The following is a 17,239-nucleotide window of genomic DNA, read 5'->3' as shown; positions in this document are numbered from 1 at the left end:
CTCTATCTGACTTATTTTGCTTAGCGTAATACCTTCAAGGTCTATCCATATTGCTGCAAACGGCAAGATTTCATCATTTTTATGGCAAGATTTTATCTTTTATATAAATATAACACACATATAACACATCTTCTTTACCCATTCATTTGTTGATGGGCGCTTAGGTTGTTTCCAAGTCTTGGCTATTGTGAATAATGCTGCAATAACCATGAGGGTGCGAACATCTTTTCGAATTAGTGTTTTCATGTTCTTTGGATAAATACCCAGAAATGGAATAGCTGGATCATATGGTAGCTCTATTTTTAATTTGTTGAGGAATCTCCATACTGTTTTCCATAGAGGTTGCGCTAATTTACATTCCCACCAGCAGTGTATGAGGGTTCACTGTTCGCCACATCCTAACACTTACTATTTCTTGTCTTTTTAATAATAGCCATTCTGACGGGCGTGAGGTGATATCTCATTGTGGTTTTGATTTGAATTTGCCTAATAGTCATATTGAACATCTTTTCATGTGCCTGTTGTTCCTCTGTATATCTTCTTTAAAAAAATGTCTGTTCGGGTCCTTTGCCCATTTGTTAATTGGGTTGTTCCTTTTCTTGCTGTTGAGTTGTATGAATTCTTGATGTATTTTGGATATTAACCCCTTATTGGATATATGATTTGCAAATATCTTCTCCCAATCAGTAGGTTGCCTTTTCATTTTGTTGACAGTTCCCTTTGCTGTGCAGAAGCTTTTGAGTTTGATGTAGTTAAAGCCTTCTAGTTTAGAATGGGTAGTGAGGGAAGATCGCTTTATAGGAGGGGCATTTCAGTTGAGACTTGAAGAATGAAAAGAAGCCACTCATGGAAAGAGCTGTGAGAAGAGCATTCCAGACACAGGGAACAGCACGAAAGAATGACTGGATGCATGAAACAGAGACCACAAGCGATACAGGATTCGGAGAAAAGGGAAAACTCTTACGGCTGGGAATCATAAACTTGGAATACTAGGTAGGTAAACCTTGAGAAGCACATTGGTAAAAAGGACTGGACTCAAAGAGAGGAAGGGAAAGGCATTTCAAGCAAGGAAATGAAAAAGGACAAATCTGGACCATGTGATACAAAATAGGGCAGGCAAAGCCTGAAAATAGGAAACAGTAGAATTGTGTCATAGTTGTGACCAGCTCTCGGCTTGCCTTCATCTGTTTGGAATTTCAACAGGACATTCTAAGATGGCAAAGAGTCCCAGCTGTGACTAGAGTTGAGACACTGTTTCTTTGTGGCCAGCACTCTTGCCTTCTCACCAGCAAGAAATATAGTTATTTTGGCTTTGCAGAGGCAAAGGATAATACTCTGCATCTGGCCTTCTGTGTTGTGAAGAAACCAGTTCTGCCCACTTTGGCATCAGTCTATGGGAGGTGTAGACTCCCTGAAGAAGAAAGGGGTGGAAGGTACAGCGTAAGTCTTCCTGAGGATAAAAGGAGGAACCAAGCTCATTCTTTTCCCGGTAAAGTTAACTGAGCCCTAACTGACAAGAAAAATTTCCCCCTTTCAGAGCTGGTTTTAGCTTCCTTTTTAGCCTCAGGAAAACTTTATCCTTCTAGAAACAGAGGGCTGAGAGCTACTTCTGCAGTCTCTCAGCCCCTCAGCTGAGGCTCTGTGTCAGAAAAGCCACTTGTTTCAATCAAAGAAAGAGCTACTGTTACCGAATCAAAGTGGGTCTGCTTCTTGGTGAGTTGAAATCAGAGCCTTCACCAGAAGTAGCTGTCACACAAAGTAGAATTTATTTGCTGCAAATAAGGTGATCATATGGAATTCTTTCCAAAGCCACGGCTCCCCAAGCAAAGGGAAGCAGGTATCTTTTATTTCAGGTCAGGAATGAATATTTTAAAAGGAAGTTTTATCATCACATGTAGAGGCAGGTATTAGCTTGCACAGGCACAGTCTTAAGACATGCCCTCACATACATGTTATGCTAATAAGGCTAAAATCTAGGGCGGAGGTTTCAGTATTAAAATGAAGCAAAGGACCACTTCAGGTCATCTCCTGGGCCATCGGTGCAGGCACTGCTCTTGCCACTGCTCTTGTGGTGGGGCTTGGTCTGGTTCAGGCAGGTTGACAATGGTATCTCCTCCTTACATAGCTCTGAAAAACAACCTTGAGGAAGTGTTAGGCACTTCTAAAACTTCCTTCGAGCTGCTTAGGGCATACACTGGTGACATCACCTTCCATCTGCTGTTAACCATGGTTATTTATCACTGTATTTAAATCCAATATTGTTTTTAACACATGATATTTAGGAAAGAAGATAAAAAGGAGAATTAAGTCATGCAGAGAGTCAGAAAGTGATTTTTTTTTACTTAAAACTCTCAATATTCACCACTTTCTCTGGAAAAGTTTAATTCCAAGTGCCACTTAGTTATTTTCCAAGGTAGAAAATGATAGCAGCTTGTCTGAGGAGAAAAAGAAAATAAATACATTAACATGTTAACCTCTGCCCCCCACAACCCCCAACTCCTGCCTGCCTTCCCCTCCAAGTGTGTCTTTGCCTGGAAGCTAAGAGAAGGGCATTTGTAGTTAAAAGGCACTCTCAGCGTTTGCAGTAAGTATTCTTTACATTTTTTAATGCATCAGGTTCAGGGGGGAGACCAAAGGAAGAGCTGCCCTTTTACTACATGGGGTGAATAATAACGGACAATGCTGAAAACAGAAAGGATTTCCATGTCATTTTTTACCTCACTTCTCCATGGAGAGGTCAATTCCAGTCTGATGACTAGTCCATGGACCACGTGCCGTGGGTAGAAGGCATCCCAGAGAAGGAAAGAAGGTGGATCCAGAGGTCTGCAATTTAAAATTCTCTCAAATCAACAGGCAAGCTTTGGACAAACAGCCAGAGGTTTTTCAGGCTCTGCTAGTTAGTATTTTAGAAAACTCAGAGATACTACATGAAACACTCTTAAATCAGACACAATCAAGTCATCACTGGGGCCAGCCCCGTTATCGAGTGGTTAAGTTCGCTCGCTCTGCTACGGCGGCCCAGGGTTTCGCCGGTTCGGATCCTGGGCGCGGATATGACACTGCTCACCAGGCCAAGCTGAGGCAGTGTCCCACATGCCACAATTAGAAGGACCCACAACTAAAATATACAACTATGTACTGGGGGGGATTTGGGGAGAAAAAGCAGGAAAAAAAAAAGACTGGCAACAGTTGTTAGCTCAGGTGCCAATCTTTAAAAAAACAAAAGTCATCATCAAGATGATCTCAGGCTTCTTAAAAATTCGTCAAATGATTCATCTGTAAAACCTAAAGAGATTACAAGAGCAAAATAATAGACCAAGAATGAGTCTTGAATTCCACTCTGTCCAGCCTCTAGGAAGTGGAAAAGGATGGAAATATTTTGGCCCCAGAAAATCCCTAACCCAAGCTTTGCAAATAAAATCTTAGTGCTAAATTTTATGGTGACAGAGAACTGCCTTAGGTGAGTTGATAGTGTCCTGAATCCCAAGGTGGGCACAAAGAATGGCCTTGAGGGTAGAGAAGCTTATGTTCACCTAGGAAAATATGCACTAAGCCAATCCCTCCTTTTCCTTATTCCAAGATCAGATGTGAGAGACACTATTGTGGCAGGCTCATTCATAAGCTCCCGAATACCATAGCCTGGTGCTCCCAACTAACTCCCCAGAAATTGGTTCATCTCTTATCACCCCCAAAACCCAGCCATCCTGGGCCATCAGCCTGGATGAGTGGACTACCACGAATGCCTGGGAGCCAAATGCAAATCGTGTGATGTCTTTGCAGACTCTACGGATGTTGCTAATCCAGGCCTTTAAGGACAGTGAGGAGTGAACAGAGAAGCAGATCTCCCTTGGATCAGAGAGGAGGAGTTCCTAGGTCCCAGAGAGAAGATTAGGGGAGTAAAGGGGAATGCTTGAGTGTACTTAAGGCAAGATGGGCAGAACAGCTGGTAAAACATGGTGGCCAATAGCACAGACTCTGGAAACAGCCCCTTCCAGGTTTGAATCTCTGCTGTGCAGTCTGTAAGATCTGTGACCAGAGAGCCCACAGCCAGCTTCTCTGCACCATCTACAAAATGGGGATAATGGAACCTACCTCACAAAGTTGTTTTGACGACTAAATGAGGTATTATACATGAAGAGCACAGCACAAGGCACAGCCCTCAGTAGATGCTCAATAACTTATTATTATCATAATGATCCCATTACATGGTGGACGTTATTAAAAACCAATTCTCCAAATCCTTCCTGCTCTAAATCCTCCCTCCTGCAGCACATTTAACATCCAAGGTGCAGAGCCTCCTCCACAAGGCAGGCGGCCAGGGACCCCTCCTCCTGGCAGAGGTCCCCTTTCTCTGCCCTCCTGCTCCAACCATCCTCTCAAGGCTTTTGGCCTGAAACTCTTAGTTCAGATTTGAAGAAAAGAGTAAATGGGGATTTTTTTTCCTCCTTTTCTAACTGATGAAGATGAAAAATAAACAAGCAAACAAAACATCACTTTTATCTCAAAACTGTACATAAGCTAATGTTATGTATAAATTCTGAAACACCAGTGGTTCAAAATATTTCCTTTCCTGAAGCCTTGATATCATATCTACGATACCGCCCTCCCACCTAAAAAGACTCTACAGAATCCTAGTTTATTTCTTTGCCTGAAAAATTCACAGATTTTAAAGAAAGGATATGTGGGTGAATTAAGCACCTGAGAAAGTTAAATGAAAAAGAATGATTTATTCAAATGAATGATGCTGCAATCAACACTTAGAAGCAACGTGAAGTTACACATTCTACACAATGTGAAGATAGACATAAGTTGCACATATATTAAGGACTCACTGGACTCGTAAACTCATTCTGGAAAGACGTTTGAAAGATACTGACGTTAAAATCTGAAAAACAGTAATTTTAAGAAATATTTATGGCTTAGCTTCCTTAAATACACATGAATACTACTGATTTATTTTAAGCCAAAAGCTTTAAATGACAGACTTGATCTGATTAAGCACACGTCTGACCACTAACCAATCCCCTCTCAGTTCTTTAACCCAATTATGGATTAGCCACTGTACATTTATTCCTAGTCTTTTCCCTACTCTGCAAAATGCTTCTAGCCTACTGCTCATGATATAAAACAATGTCTGAGGACGATCACCTATTTTGGATTTTCTCTGTCCTGATAGTTCTTTACAAGTGGAGATATTTCACCACTTTGTTTCCCCCAAATGGGTATTAATCACACTTCATTAGGTTACCCTCTAGCATCTAAAATCATAATGACAGCATGGAACAAGAGAAAGAGGACAGGCATGAGACTTGTCCCGCACCTAGGTCTAAATCTTTTATTTGCAAGAAAAATGCCAAATAATTGTGTGAAAGACATATCAACTGTGATACAGCCACACACACAATGGAATAACCATGAAAGTTATATACTTGCTGACTTGGAAAGAAGTTCCTATGGTGTACAAAAAGTATGTATGGTATAATTTTTAAAGATATAAGCAAAGGTATAGACGTACAAAGCAAAAAATATAGAATGGTTCAGTAACTTGTTTTAACAAATATTTATGAGGTACCTATTCTGTGTCAGACACGGTTGTATATGCCCAGGTTATATCAGTGAACAAAATGAAGTCTTTGCCTTCAGGGAGCATAGATTCTAAGAAGCAGCAGAAAAAACACAAGTTAATACACAATTTAATGTTAGGTATATCACAACTATGAAGAAAAGTAAAAAGGGTAAGGGTGCTAGAGGCAGGCTACTTCAGGCAGGTGGTCAGAGACGACTCCCCTTAAGACGTAACATTTGAGCAAACACCTGTGAGGGAGGGGACCATGAAGATATCTGGGAACAAGAGTTGCAAATAGAGAAATATCAAGTTTGACATTGCTGAGGCGAAAGCATGTCTGGTATGTCCTAGGAAGACAAAGTCAATACTATGGCTGAAGAGGAATTAGGAAGGAGAAGGGCAGCAAGAGGTAAGGATAGGAGGCAGCCAGGGGCAAATCAAGCTTTGGAGGCCACAGTGAAAACGCTGGATTTTATTTTAAGTGGAAATGAGAAGTCAATGGAGAGTGTGGGCAGGGGAGATCAGATTCACTTTGACATCCTAAAATGTCAACAGCAGCTATCCCTGGGGAGAGAAATTTCAGATTTCCCCCGCCATTTTGCTTTCTGTATCTATTCTCATTTTCATATTCATTTCTCTCTCTCCTCTCCTTCTCTAGCTCTCAAGCACTCTCAAAACATGAACCCTACCATTCCTCCAACCAAAAGTTAAGAATCATTCAGGGATTTCAATTATTAAAAAATGGTTTCACTTAGCTCCTTTATTTATTTTTGTCTCTTTCATCATATCATGTCCCCTTTTCAGATAAACACTTCTCTTAAAAAAAGGGAAAACAATACATTGATATCTATTCAGCTCAAAGCGTTTCGTTAAAAATAGAACACTGTTTGCAATTAAAGCAAACATGCAAGACAGAGGCTCCTATGTAAGCTGTTAACACTTTGGGCCTCTGAGACATAATTAAATGAGACAAGGCAGATTCTATAGATTCAAAATAAGGAAGAATATGGTGTCACTAAAAAGGCAGACTTGAGCCTCTATAGTCTACCTAACTCCAGAGTCAAGGTCCTAAGTGTTTCTTGAAGACAAATGAGACCCAAGTTAGCATTAACTATGTGAAATAATGTTTAAATTACTTTTTTACCAGTACAATGCCTAGAGTAAACCCAAAGATATTCTGAAATTGGAAAGTTTTTACTATCTTTAGTGACACCTTCTGTGCTAATGTCTCCGTTAACTAAGATTAACTAAAGATATACATACTAAGGCATGACTTTTAAAAACTCAACAGTAAACTTCAACTTGAGGGTACAAACCTAGGAACCACCTCTGATCACAATCCCCAGACTTTCCCCATCGATCCCTGGACTCAAACTGTCCTATCCTGAACAAGGCAACCTTCCGTCTTTCTCTTTTGAAAAAGATATCTGAAATTGATGGAACAAAACCCAAAATTATTTATGATTTCTTTTAATCATATACCATTTATTAAATGCACAACTACCATTAAAGAAAAAACTTATGATAACACTTTGTAAGTACAAATAATATATTTTATTTCAACTCTGAAAACAAAAACAAAAAATGTCCACATCTAACACGAGAGAGACTGAACAATTATTCCAAACTTCACCTGGCAATGGTATATAATTAATTTCTTCACATGAAGGTAGAGTACAGGGAAAAGAGTTTGGAAAGCTACATTTCATAAAACAATATTTTTTGAAAAAAAATACTTATTTTAATCAAACATATAATCATTGGTACTATGTATGGTAGCATATGTAATAATGAACAATACAATATTCAAAACTAAATTCAATATGGGGCTGGCCCCATGGCCAAGTGGTTAAGTTCATGCGTTCTGCTTCGGCAGCCCAGGGCTTCGCTGTTTCGGATCCTGGGTGTGGACGTGGCACCGCTCATCAGGCCATGCTGAGGTGGTGTCCCACATAGCACAACCAGAAGGACCTACAATTTGAATATATAACTATGTATTGGGGGGCTTTGGGGAGGAGGGGGAAAAACACCAAACTAAATTCAATACTGTCTAAAGCTAGCTGCACTTAAGCAGTCATTATAGAGAATAAATACTATGAAATATAGGGCACCATATGGCAATTAAATTTGCTACAAGGGAAATTTAAATAGAGGTGTACTTTGCTCTATACTAAAATTACCCTTGATTAGGATCTCTTGTGCTATTTACAATAGCTGTTTTCCTGAAAAGATAGTCAATCTTTATAATTTAAATTATATTTTAAATGTTCTTTATTTTTAAGTGGTTATTATATAAAATGAACATCTAATGTATCTGTTATACAAATCCAAAATTTCATAAAGCAGGATACTCTTATATAATACAATGTTACCATTTTCCAAGCAATTTAATGTAGCACAAATACCTTTATTATATACATCTGGCTAAAGTCCTTAAGAGTCCCAGTCTCATAAATATCTCAGTCTCTCCCTCCCCACCAACACAATAAAAGCAAGAATTACCCAAATATGGAAATAATGTGCTTTCCTGATAGCATAGACACTCAAAGGGTTAAATTTTTAAATTAACATTCATGTATGTGAAAAATCATGAATTAACTTAGTTTTTAACCTCATCATAAACATCTTTTATTCTTCAGGATATACGTAAGAAAATGCTACATATTAGATTACAGATTACTATTTTAATGTTGTTTAATTGTCCCGATGTTTAGAATAGGTTACAGACAGTGGCTACTACCCATTTCAAGATTATACTCTTACAAATGTAATTTTTAAAAATATACAGTAATTAACCTCCAGTTATTCTGAAGAATAGTGCAAATGAAGACATTCTCTGGGTCAAGATTTCAAAACATTATTTTCAATCTTATACTTCCTTTCTCTGCTCATAATCTAAATCTAGTACTGGAGGAAGCACATTTCCTAACAGTATCAGGCTAACACGTATCTATTGAGAACACATGACAGAATGATTCAATAACAATATTCTCCATTTGTCTGAAAAACATGTCATATATTTAAATAAATATTTTATAGAAATGAATCCATGTCTTTCAGTGTTTTTCTCAGCTTGATCTCAAACAAAAAAAAAATTATACAAAGATCACCTATCTACTTACTACATCAACCATGTTACCAAATTCCCTTTGAGGATATAGTACAGCATTGAAGAGACTTGCCTGAAAGCAAACTAATAACTTTTAAAATTTATAAACAGAATTAGAGTTCCATGAATCCAGCATATTCCTTGAAAATGCGTAGAGCTTTTATTGTAAAGTATACTCTATCCTAGCCAGCGATGTAAAAGCTTTTCTGCCATTGGATATAATCCACGGTGGATGCAGCAGCACAAGGTGATCTTCAACTGCTATCTAATGCTGCCTGATGCATTTATCCTTTTATTTGTGGTGACTGGCACCAGATTCCCAGTGGTACCACTGGGACTGTTGGTTGCTGAGCCATTCACAACAATATAGTCAATTTTGTTCTCCAGCTTTACCAAGCGTTGTAAAATGTCATCCAAAAGGACAGCAATTGTTCTTTTCAGATCCGCTAGGGGAAAAAATCAGAATAAACCATATGAAACACTGACAGAGCACTTAATATTTGTGTTTTCATAGTTTGAGGGGGAAAGTGAACAATTATTGAGTCATCTGAGAGAAAATATACTAGAGAGAAAGCACTCATACCACAAATAGGAAAAGCCTAATTATTTTAATCAATAGCATTGCATAGAAGGCTTCTTAAAGGAATTTCAGAGCTATAAATATGAGGGAAACTCTCACTTGTCTAGCGCAATAAAACAAATCTAAAGTCTGGTTCAAAATGTTAGTCCCTAAGAAACACATTTACCTTGAGTTTCTTAAGCAGTTTGTAAAGATGACTACAGACTAGGTAAGGTAAAAAGCTGGCTGAGCTAAGTAAGAAATTCAGTCAAATGGAGAGACAAGAAACCTGGAACCTCCACAAGCTGAAGTGTCGGGGGAGCCTAGGATCCAGGGCAGATGCCAGGAACCTGATTAGTGCAGCAGAAATACGAGCAGTAGTTCTGACTTAAATTTCTTCCAGAAAATAATGGGGAAGAACATATCTTCTAATTTCTTTGGGAGGTTAGGGGTTTCAGTAGAATTTACTTGGCAAGAATGAAATTAATGAGGCTTTTGTTCCTTTGAATTCTATTTTCTCAGGTTTCCCAAAGGCACCAAGCACATATTAGGTATCAATCCATGGCAACTAATACTGTTATTTTTTATTGATCCTGGACCAAAAAAAGCAGCTCAAACTCTAATCTGTGATGAGGAGAAAAATCATCTAATAACAACTGATAAATCTGCTTATGATTCTGTTACTAAGATATCAGAAAAAGAATGAGCAAAAGAAAAAATAGATAAATTGGACTTCATCAAAATTTAAAACTTTGGGGCATCAAAGAACATTATCCAGAAAGTGGAAAGACAACCTACAGAATGGAAGAAAATACTTGCAAATCATATATGTGACAAGGGCTTAATATCAAGAACATATAAAGAACTCAAACTCAACAACAAAAAAATAAACCACCCAACTTTTTAAATGAGCAAAGAACCTGAACAGACATTTCTCCAAAGAAGATATACAAATGAACAAGCAGCACATGAAAAGACGCCCAACATCACGATGAGATACCACTTCACACCTACTAGGATGGCTATAATCAGAGAAAGGGAAAATAAGCATTGGCGAGGATGTGGAGAAGTTGGAACCCTCCTACACTGCTGGTGGGAATATAAAATGGTGCAGCCACTGTGGAAAACAGTTTGGCAGTTCCTCAAAAAGCTAAACATAAAACTACCACATGACCCAGCAATTCCACTCATAGGTATATACACCAAGAAATTGAAAGCAGAGACTCAAAGAAATACTTGTATGCCAATGCTCATTTCAGAATTATTCACAATAACCAAACGGTGGAAACCCAAGCGTCCATCAATAGACAGATCAACAAAATGGAATATTATTTAGCCATGAGGAGTGATGTTCTGATACACACTACAACATGGATAAACCTTAAAGACACTGTGCAAAGTGAAATAAGCCAGACAAAAAAATGACAAATATGATTCCACTATGTGGACTATCTAGAAGAGACAAATACACAGAGACAGGAAGTAGCTTAGAGGTTACCAAGGCGAGAGGAAGGGGGAAATGGCGAGTTATTGCTTAATGATTAGAGTTTCTTTTTTGGAGTGATGCAAGTAACGATTGTACAACACTGTGAATATAATTAAAGCCGCTAACCTTACACTTAAAAATGGTCAAAATGGAAAATTCTGTTAATATATATATATATATATATATATAAACACAATTTGTTAAAAGTGAAAAAAAAAAAGTATCAGAAAGTAGTGAGAGTGGTGGTGGTGGGTGGTGGTAGAGGGTGGTTAGAAAATGCTTATTAAAAAATAAAATGAATATGTAATGTAAAGTGAAGGGAAGAAGCTGGCCCCATGGCCGAGTGGTTAAGTTCGCGCGCTCCGCTTCAGTGGCCCGGGGTTTTGCCGGTTCAGATCCTGGGCATGGACATGGCACCACTCATCAGGCCATGCTGAGGCGGCGTCCCACATGCCACAACTAGAAGGACCCTCAACTAAAAATACACAACTATGTTCCAGGGGGCTTTGGGGAGAAAAAGGAAAAAACTAAAATCTTTAAAAAAATAAATAAGGTGAGGGGAAAACTTTATTTGGAGGAAGTCTAGTGATGGAAGAATGAGACTCTCCATGCAGTGCATCTTCTGGCATCATTCATCATGAGCACTTACATATTCTAGTTTAGTGGGAATTTACAAGAAAAAAAGTACAAGAAAAATCCTTTGACAAGAAGTATTCATGGATGAAATGTCATGGTATATATAACTTCTTTCAAACAGTACCCCACAAAAGCATATATATTTGTATAGAGAGGGAAAGACACAAACAAATGTCGGAAATTTTTTAGCAAATGGTGAGTCTAGATGAAAGATATATGATCTTTCATTTCATGATCATTTCATGATCTTTCAAATTACCACAAATTTTCCCAATTTTCTGTAGATTGAAAATTTTCAAAATAAAAGATGGGGAGAGGAGACATTTCTTTTTTAAGACCTTTCAATCAAGAGTTATAATAGAATTTGGTAAATATGACAGAATTAAATATTTTTAAAAATTCTTCAGCAACAAGACTAAAAGGTACCTACTGGATCTCCATTTTTCCCTGGCAGTCACCTCTTGTATAACATGTGAAGAGGTTAGCCAGACAGGGTAGAGTAGACTAAGGGGAGGGTTACCAGCACGTTAGCATACACAAAGCGAAAGCTCTAGAAGGTCTGACACCAAGGCCAGGTGTGACAGGAATGATAAGGGTACAGCCTAATCATTGATTAGAGTTAGGGTTGGGAATAGCAACAAAAGGAAAAGTTGGGATTAGTGAGAAAAATTATATGATAATTTTACTTTAACAATGTCCTAAATTATCATTAAATATCCCCTTTCAAAATTTCTAAAATCAATTGTATTAATAAAATACTACAAAAGACTAAGAGATTTTAACTACCTTGCTCCATGATATAAAAATCAGCTGAAAAACCAGAACAAACCTAGTGTTTCCTGAACTTGGGATTTTTTTGAATACACCAAAACTCCCCTTTTTTCTAGACTGACAATACAATTTTATATTTACATTTCCTGAGATTACATATTTATGGGAATTATATGTTTTTATTACATGGGCGTCTACAGTACTCCCCCATAAAGCCCTATCACTGAAGGTGCTAGCAATAAGAACGCCTTCCCCACCATGAGGCCCTCTTCAGAAAGCCTAAAAGCAACTGGAAAGTGGAGACCATCTCATATCTGTCCTTTTACTCTCAGTTTACCCAGCTTGATGCTTCACGACACAGCAGACACTCAACAAATGTTTGAAATGAACATTTGGCTGAATGTCTGATTCACGTGTTTGGTAGGTGGTACCACTGTTGAGACTAATTTTGATCTGAAGGATCAGATTTAGGAATAAAACTCTTTAAACTTGTTCTACTTCTGCTTTAAGCTTCTCTATTCTGGGAGAAAAAAATCAAATGGTTAAAAAGAAAAAAAAAAAGGCTATTACAAAAGCTCATAAGAACATACAGATACTATCAAATAGTACCTAGTCCAATTATGTCACAGTACACACAAATCAGAAGGAAGATATAGTGCTATTAAATATACTAAAGATATTGTATATAAAAGATTCTAACTATTAAACATAACCAGAGAGTATGAGGTACAGTAGGAAGCCACTATCATCCCAAGGTCTACGGAACGGAGGGAGAAAGCAGTGATATCACCAGAACCCAAGTCCAAGGACACCTTGTGGAGAACAGAGCCAAGGCAGGCAGTCTGGCAGGAGCTGGTGCTACAAAGGAGACCCCACCTGAGGCAGAGGGAGGGAGAAAATACCCTACCCTTTCCTTCCTCCTACTTTCCAAACTCCCACCAGTGCCTCCCATTGGCTGAACCCACATAGAAGCTAGGTGATTTGGGAACTTGGAAAATGCTACCTACTGGAATCACCCTCCCCTGAGATACAAAACAGAACAGAGAAAGGGTGAGGAATAAATTTGAGGATGACAGAGCAGAGGACCAACACAAACAGCAAGCACACATGCCTTTGTGGACCCCATACTTATATGCCTCTGTCTTGATTTCTCTCTTATTTATATCTCAATAGGTTTTGTTTGTATTCTTATTGTGAGCTGCCTTAAATCTGTTGTATAGAGGAGAGGCAGATATAAAGATAACCATGTGTTTACACAGACACACACACACACACACACAAACTGTAGTAAAATGCAAGATGCCTAATGAAAACAAAACACAGAAGTATTTAACGTATCGTATAAGTCAAAAACTTTTCCTTATTACTATTTTTCAAATTCAAACTGATATTTTACCACCACTAACATCAGCTTAATGGTACAAGGAAGAAAACTTAAAAGTCACTTCTTGACTATCAAAGTGAATTACCCACTGTAAAGTTTTATGATGGAGCTGGCAATAAAACAAGAACATTATCTAAGAAATATGAACTAATTTAAATATCAGAGCAAAGAGTATTGTTCAATAAAACTGGTTTCAAAAACCTCATAAACTCTATAATTAAAAGTACATTGTTTAATATTTTATTTTCAATACAGCTACCTTCTCCCATTGAGTGTTGAATAAATTATGTCATTCAACAAATATTTTATTATTTCCCTACTTAATATTGCAAGGCACACTGTTTAGATCTCATGAGTGGATCAAGATATGTTCCCATTAAACCTTAAATACAAATTAAATGCCTAAGAACATAAAATAAGCCTAACTTTTCTGAAGTGAAAAAAGCTAGATAATGAATTTGACTAAATCATAAAATAAGCTATGTTTTAAATAGCCACATCAAAATCATTTCTGACAGGAATTTTGAGATTGACTTTCCTTTAACATATTTAGAATACAAGAACTACTCATTTTACAGGTTGGTTTAGGTTTTTTCTTTTTTAAGTGGTAAGTAACCTTTTTATTTTGAGACAATTGTAGATTTACATATAGTTGTAAGAAGTAATATAGAAATTTCTGCACCCTCTACCCAGTTTCTCCCAATAGTAACATCTTGCAAAACTATATACAACATCACAACTGGAGTATGGACACTGATACAGTCAAGAAGCAGATTACTTCCATCACCACAAGGACACCTACGTTGTCTTTTCTAGTAACACTCACTTCCCTCTCATTAGCCTGTAATATGGTGTATTACATCCACTGATTTTTGAAAATTGAACCAGCCTTGCATTCCTGGAATAAACACCACTTGGGCATGGTGTTTAATTCTTTTTATGTTGCTGAGTTGTTTGCTAATATTTTCCTAAGGATTTTCACATCTATATTCCCAAAGGATAGTGATTGGTCTGTAACTTTTATTTCTTATACTATCTTTGGTTTTGGCATAAAGCTATCAGCTTCATGAAATGACCTGGGAAGTGTTCCCTCCTCTTCTATTTTCTGGAAAAGACTGTGTAGAATTGCTATTAATTGATAAATTTCTGACAGAATTCTCCAGTGAAACCATCTGGGCCTAGATATTTATTTTTTGGGAGTTCTTAAACTATAAATTCAACTTCCCTAATAGTTAGAGGGCTATTCAAATTATCTATTTCATACTGGGTGAGTGTGGTAGTTTGTGGTTTTCAAGGATCTCATCCATTTCATCTAAATTATTAAATTTATGTGTGTACAGCTGTTCGGAGTAGTCCCTCATTATCCTTTTGATCTCTGCAGAGTCTGTAGTGATACTCATTTTTTCAGTCCTGATATTGGCAATTTGTATCTTCTTTTATTTTCTGTCAGTCTTGCTAGAAGTTTGTCAATTTTTTTGACCCTTTCTAAGGACAAGCTCTTTGTTTCACTGATCTTCTCTACTGTTTTTGCTTCTATTTCATAGATTTCTGTTCTTATCTTGATCATTTCCTTCCTTCTGCCTGCTCTGGGCTTATTTTGCTCTTTTTTTTCTAGGTTCTTGAGGTGGGAGCTTAGATTATGAATTTGAAACCTTTCCTCTTTTCTAATGTATGCATTTAGTGCTCTAAATTTCCCTCTCAACACTGCTTTAGCTGTGTCCCACAGTTTTTATATTTTCATTCAGTTCAATGTATTTTTAAAATTTCCCTTGAGACTTCCTCTTTGACCCACTGATTATTTACGAGTATACTGTTTAGTTCCCAATTGTTTAGAGATTTTTCTATTATCTGTTATTGATTTCTAGCTTGAATTCACTGCGGTCCGAGAACATACTGTATGATTTGAATTCTTTTAAATTTGTTAAGGTTTGTTTTATGGCTCACGATAAGGTCTATTTTGCTGAATATTCCACGGACTATTAAAAAAACATGTATTCTGCTGTTGTTGAAGCTTCTATATATGTAAATAAGATTCCACTGATTAGATTGTGTTCTTCAGATCTTCTATATCCTTGTGGATTTTCTGTCTAGTAGTATTCTATCAGCTCCTGAGAGGGAAGTGTTTAAGCTCTCAACCATCATTGTGGACTTACCTATTTTTCCTTTTAATTCTATCAGTTTGTACGTACACATTTAGTATTGTTATTTCTTCTTGGTGGGTTGATCCTTTTACAGTTACATAATGTCCTTCTCTGACTTTGGTAGTTTTCTTTGCTCTGAAGTCTACTTTATCGGATATGAATGGAGCCACTCCTGCTTTCCTCTGACTAATGTTTGCATGATATATCTTTTCCCATCCTTTTACTTTCAGCCAGCCAATATCATTAAAGTGAATTTCTTGCAGACAGTACATACCTGGGTCATGTTTTTTAATCCAGTCTGCCAATGTCCTTTAACTAGTGTATTTAGAACATTTATATTTAATGTAATTGTGATGTATTAGGACTTAAGTCTGTCACTTCATTTTTTGTTTTGCTTGTTCTGTTTTTCACTTCCCTGTTTTCTCTTTCCTGTCGAATATTTTTTACAATTCTTTATTGATTATCCGTAATGTTTTTGAATGTATCTCTTTGTATAGTTTTAGTGGTTGCTCTAGGTATTACATCATGTACATAACTTAGTCATTTTACCAATGTGAGCGAAATATATAAGCTTTACCTCTCTTTACCATCTGTGATGGTTCATTTTATGTGTCAACTTGGGTAGGCTATGGTGCCCAGACAAATCCACCAGTCTAGATGTTGCTTTGAAGGTAGTTTTTAGATGTGATTAGCATTTAAACCAGTAGACTTTCAGTAAAGCAGATTATTCACCATAATGTGGGTGAACCTTATCCAATCAGCTGAAGACATTAAGAAAAAAGAAAGAGGTTCCTGGAATAGAAAGGTGTTCTTCCCCCAGACTGACTGCCTTCAGACTCAGGACTGCAACATCAACTCTTTCAAGAATTTTCAGCCTGCCAGCCTGCCCTACACACTTTGGACTTTCCAGCCCCTACAACTACATAAGCCAATTTCTTAAAGTCCATCAATCTCTCCCTTTCTCACTGTTCTGCTTCTCTGGAAAACCTTAATGCACCGTCCTTTTATCCTATTCCATTTATAATATATTGTCTTAAATATTTCTTCTACATACATTTAGAATCACATCAGACAGTGTTATAAGTTTTGCTTCAACCATCATAATTTAGAAAACTCAAGAAGAAAAGGAAAGCTTCTGAATTACTCTTATTTTTATATACCATCTTCTTCCTTCCTGATAGTTCCAAGGTTCCTCCTTTTGTCATTTCTTTTCTATTTAGAGAACTTCCTTTCACCATCTCTTAAGGTAGGTCTGCTGGTGACAAATACTTTTCCTTCATCTGAGATTGTCTTTGATTTCCCCTTCATTACTGAAGGATATTTCACGGGGTATAGAATTCTGGCTGATTGTGCTTTTCTTTCAGCACTTGAAAAATATTTTGCTACTTCCTTCTGGCCTCTATGGTTTCTGATGAGGAATCTGCTGACATTTGAATTGTTTTCCCACTATATGTAAGGTATGATTTTTCTTTAGCTGCTTTTAAGATTTTTTTTATAGTCATTCTTTAAATTTTTCAGAAGTTTAATTATGATGTATCTTGCCATGGATTTTTTGGGGGCTTATCCTGCTTGGGGTTCACTCAGCTT

At 37.3% G+C, this 17,239-nt stretch overlaps 1 protein-coding gene and 1 long non-coding RNA gene across 4 annotated transcripts in view; both read right to left on the bottom strand.

The window, feature by feature from the left end:
- Positions 1 to 1,743: 1,743 nt before the first annotated feature.
- LOC103561266 (uncharacterized) lies at positions 1,744 to 6,993 on the bottom strand. Its single transcript, XR_011539120.1, has 5 exons — positions 6,883 to 6,993; positions 5,573 to 5,655; positions 4,833 to 4,885; positions 2,718 to 2,823; positions 1,744 to 2,435 (listed from the first exon to the last, which is right to left on the bottom strand). It is a non-coding gene; the product is annotated as an uncharacterized lncRNA (long non-coding RNA).
- Positions 6,994 to 7,097: 104 nt separating this feature from the next.
- Positions 7,098 to 17,239, bottom strand: part of CCDC126 (coiled-coil domain containing 126) — a 31,651-nt gene continuing 21,509 nt past the window's right edge. For all 3 annotated transcript variants that reach the window (XM_070615957.1, XM_070615955.1, XM_070615956.1), the window contains one exon: positions 7,098 to 9,121. In XM_070615957.1, the coding sequence (XP_070472058.1) occupies positions 8,937 to 9,121 (185 nt within the window). In that variant the 3' untranslated portion in view covers positions 7,098 to 8,936. The remainder of the gene's footprint in view (positions 9,122 to 17,239) is intronic.

The sequence above is a fragment of the Equus przewalskii genome, chromosome 4, assembly GCF_037783145.1.
Source record: "Equus przewalskii isolate Varuska chromosome 4, EquPr2, whole genome shotgun sequence".
NCBI lineage: Eukaryota > Metazoa > Chordata > Mammalia > Perissodactyla > Equidae > Equus > Equus przewalskii.
Note: the sequence above shows the minus strand (reverse complement) of the source record. Positions and strands in the feature narration are given on the sequence as shown.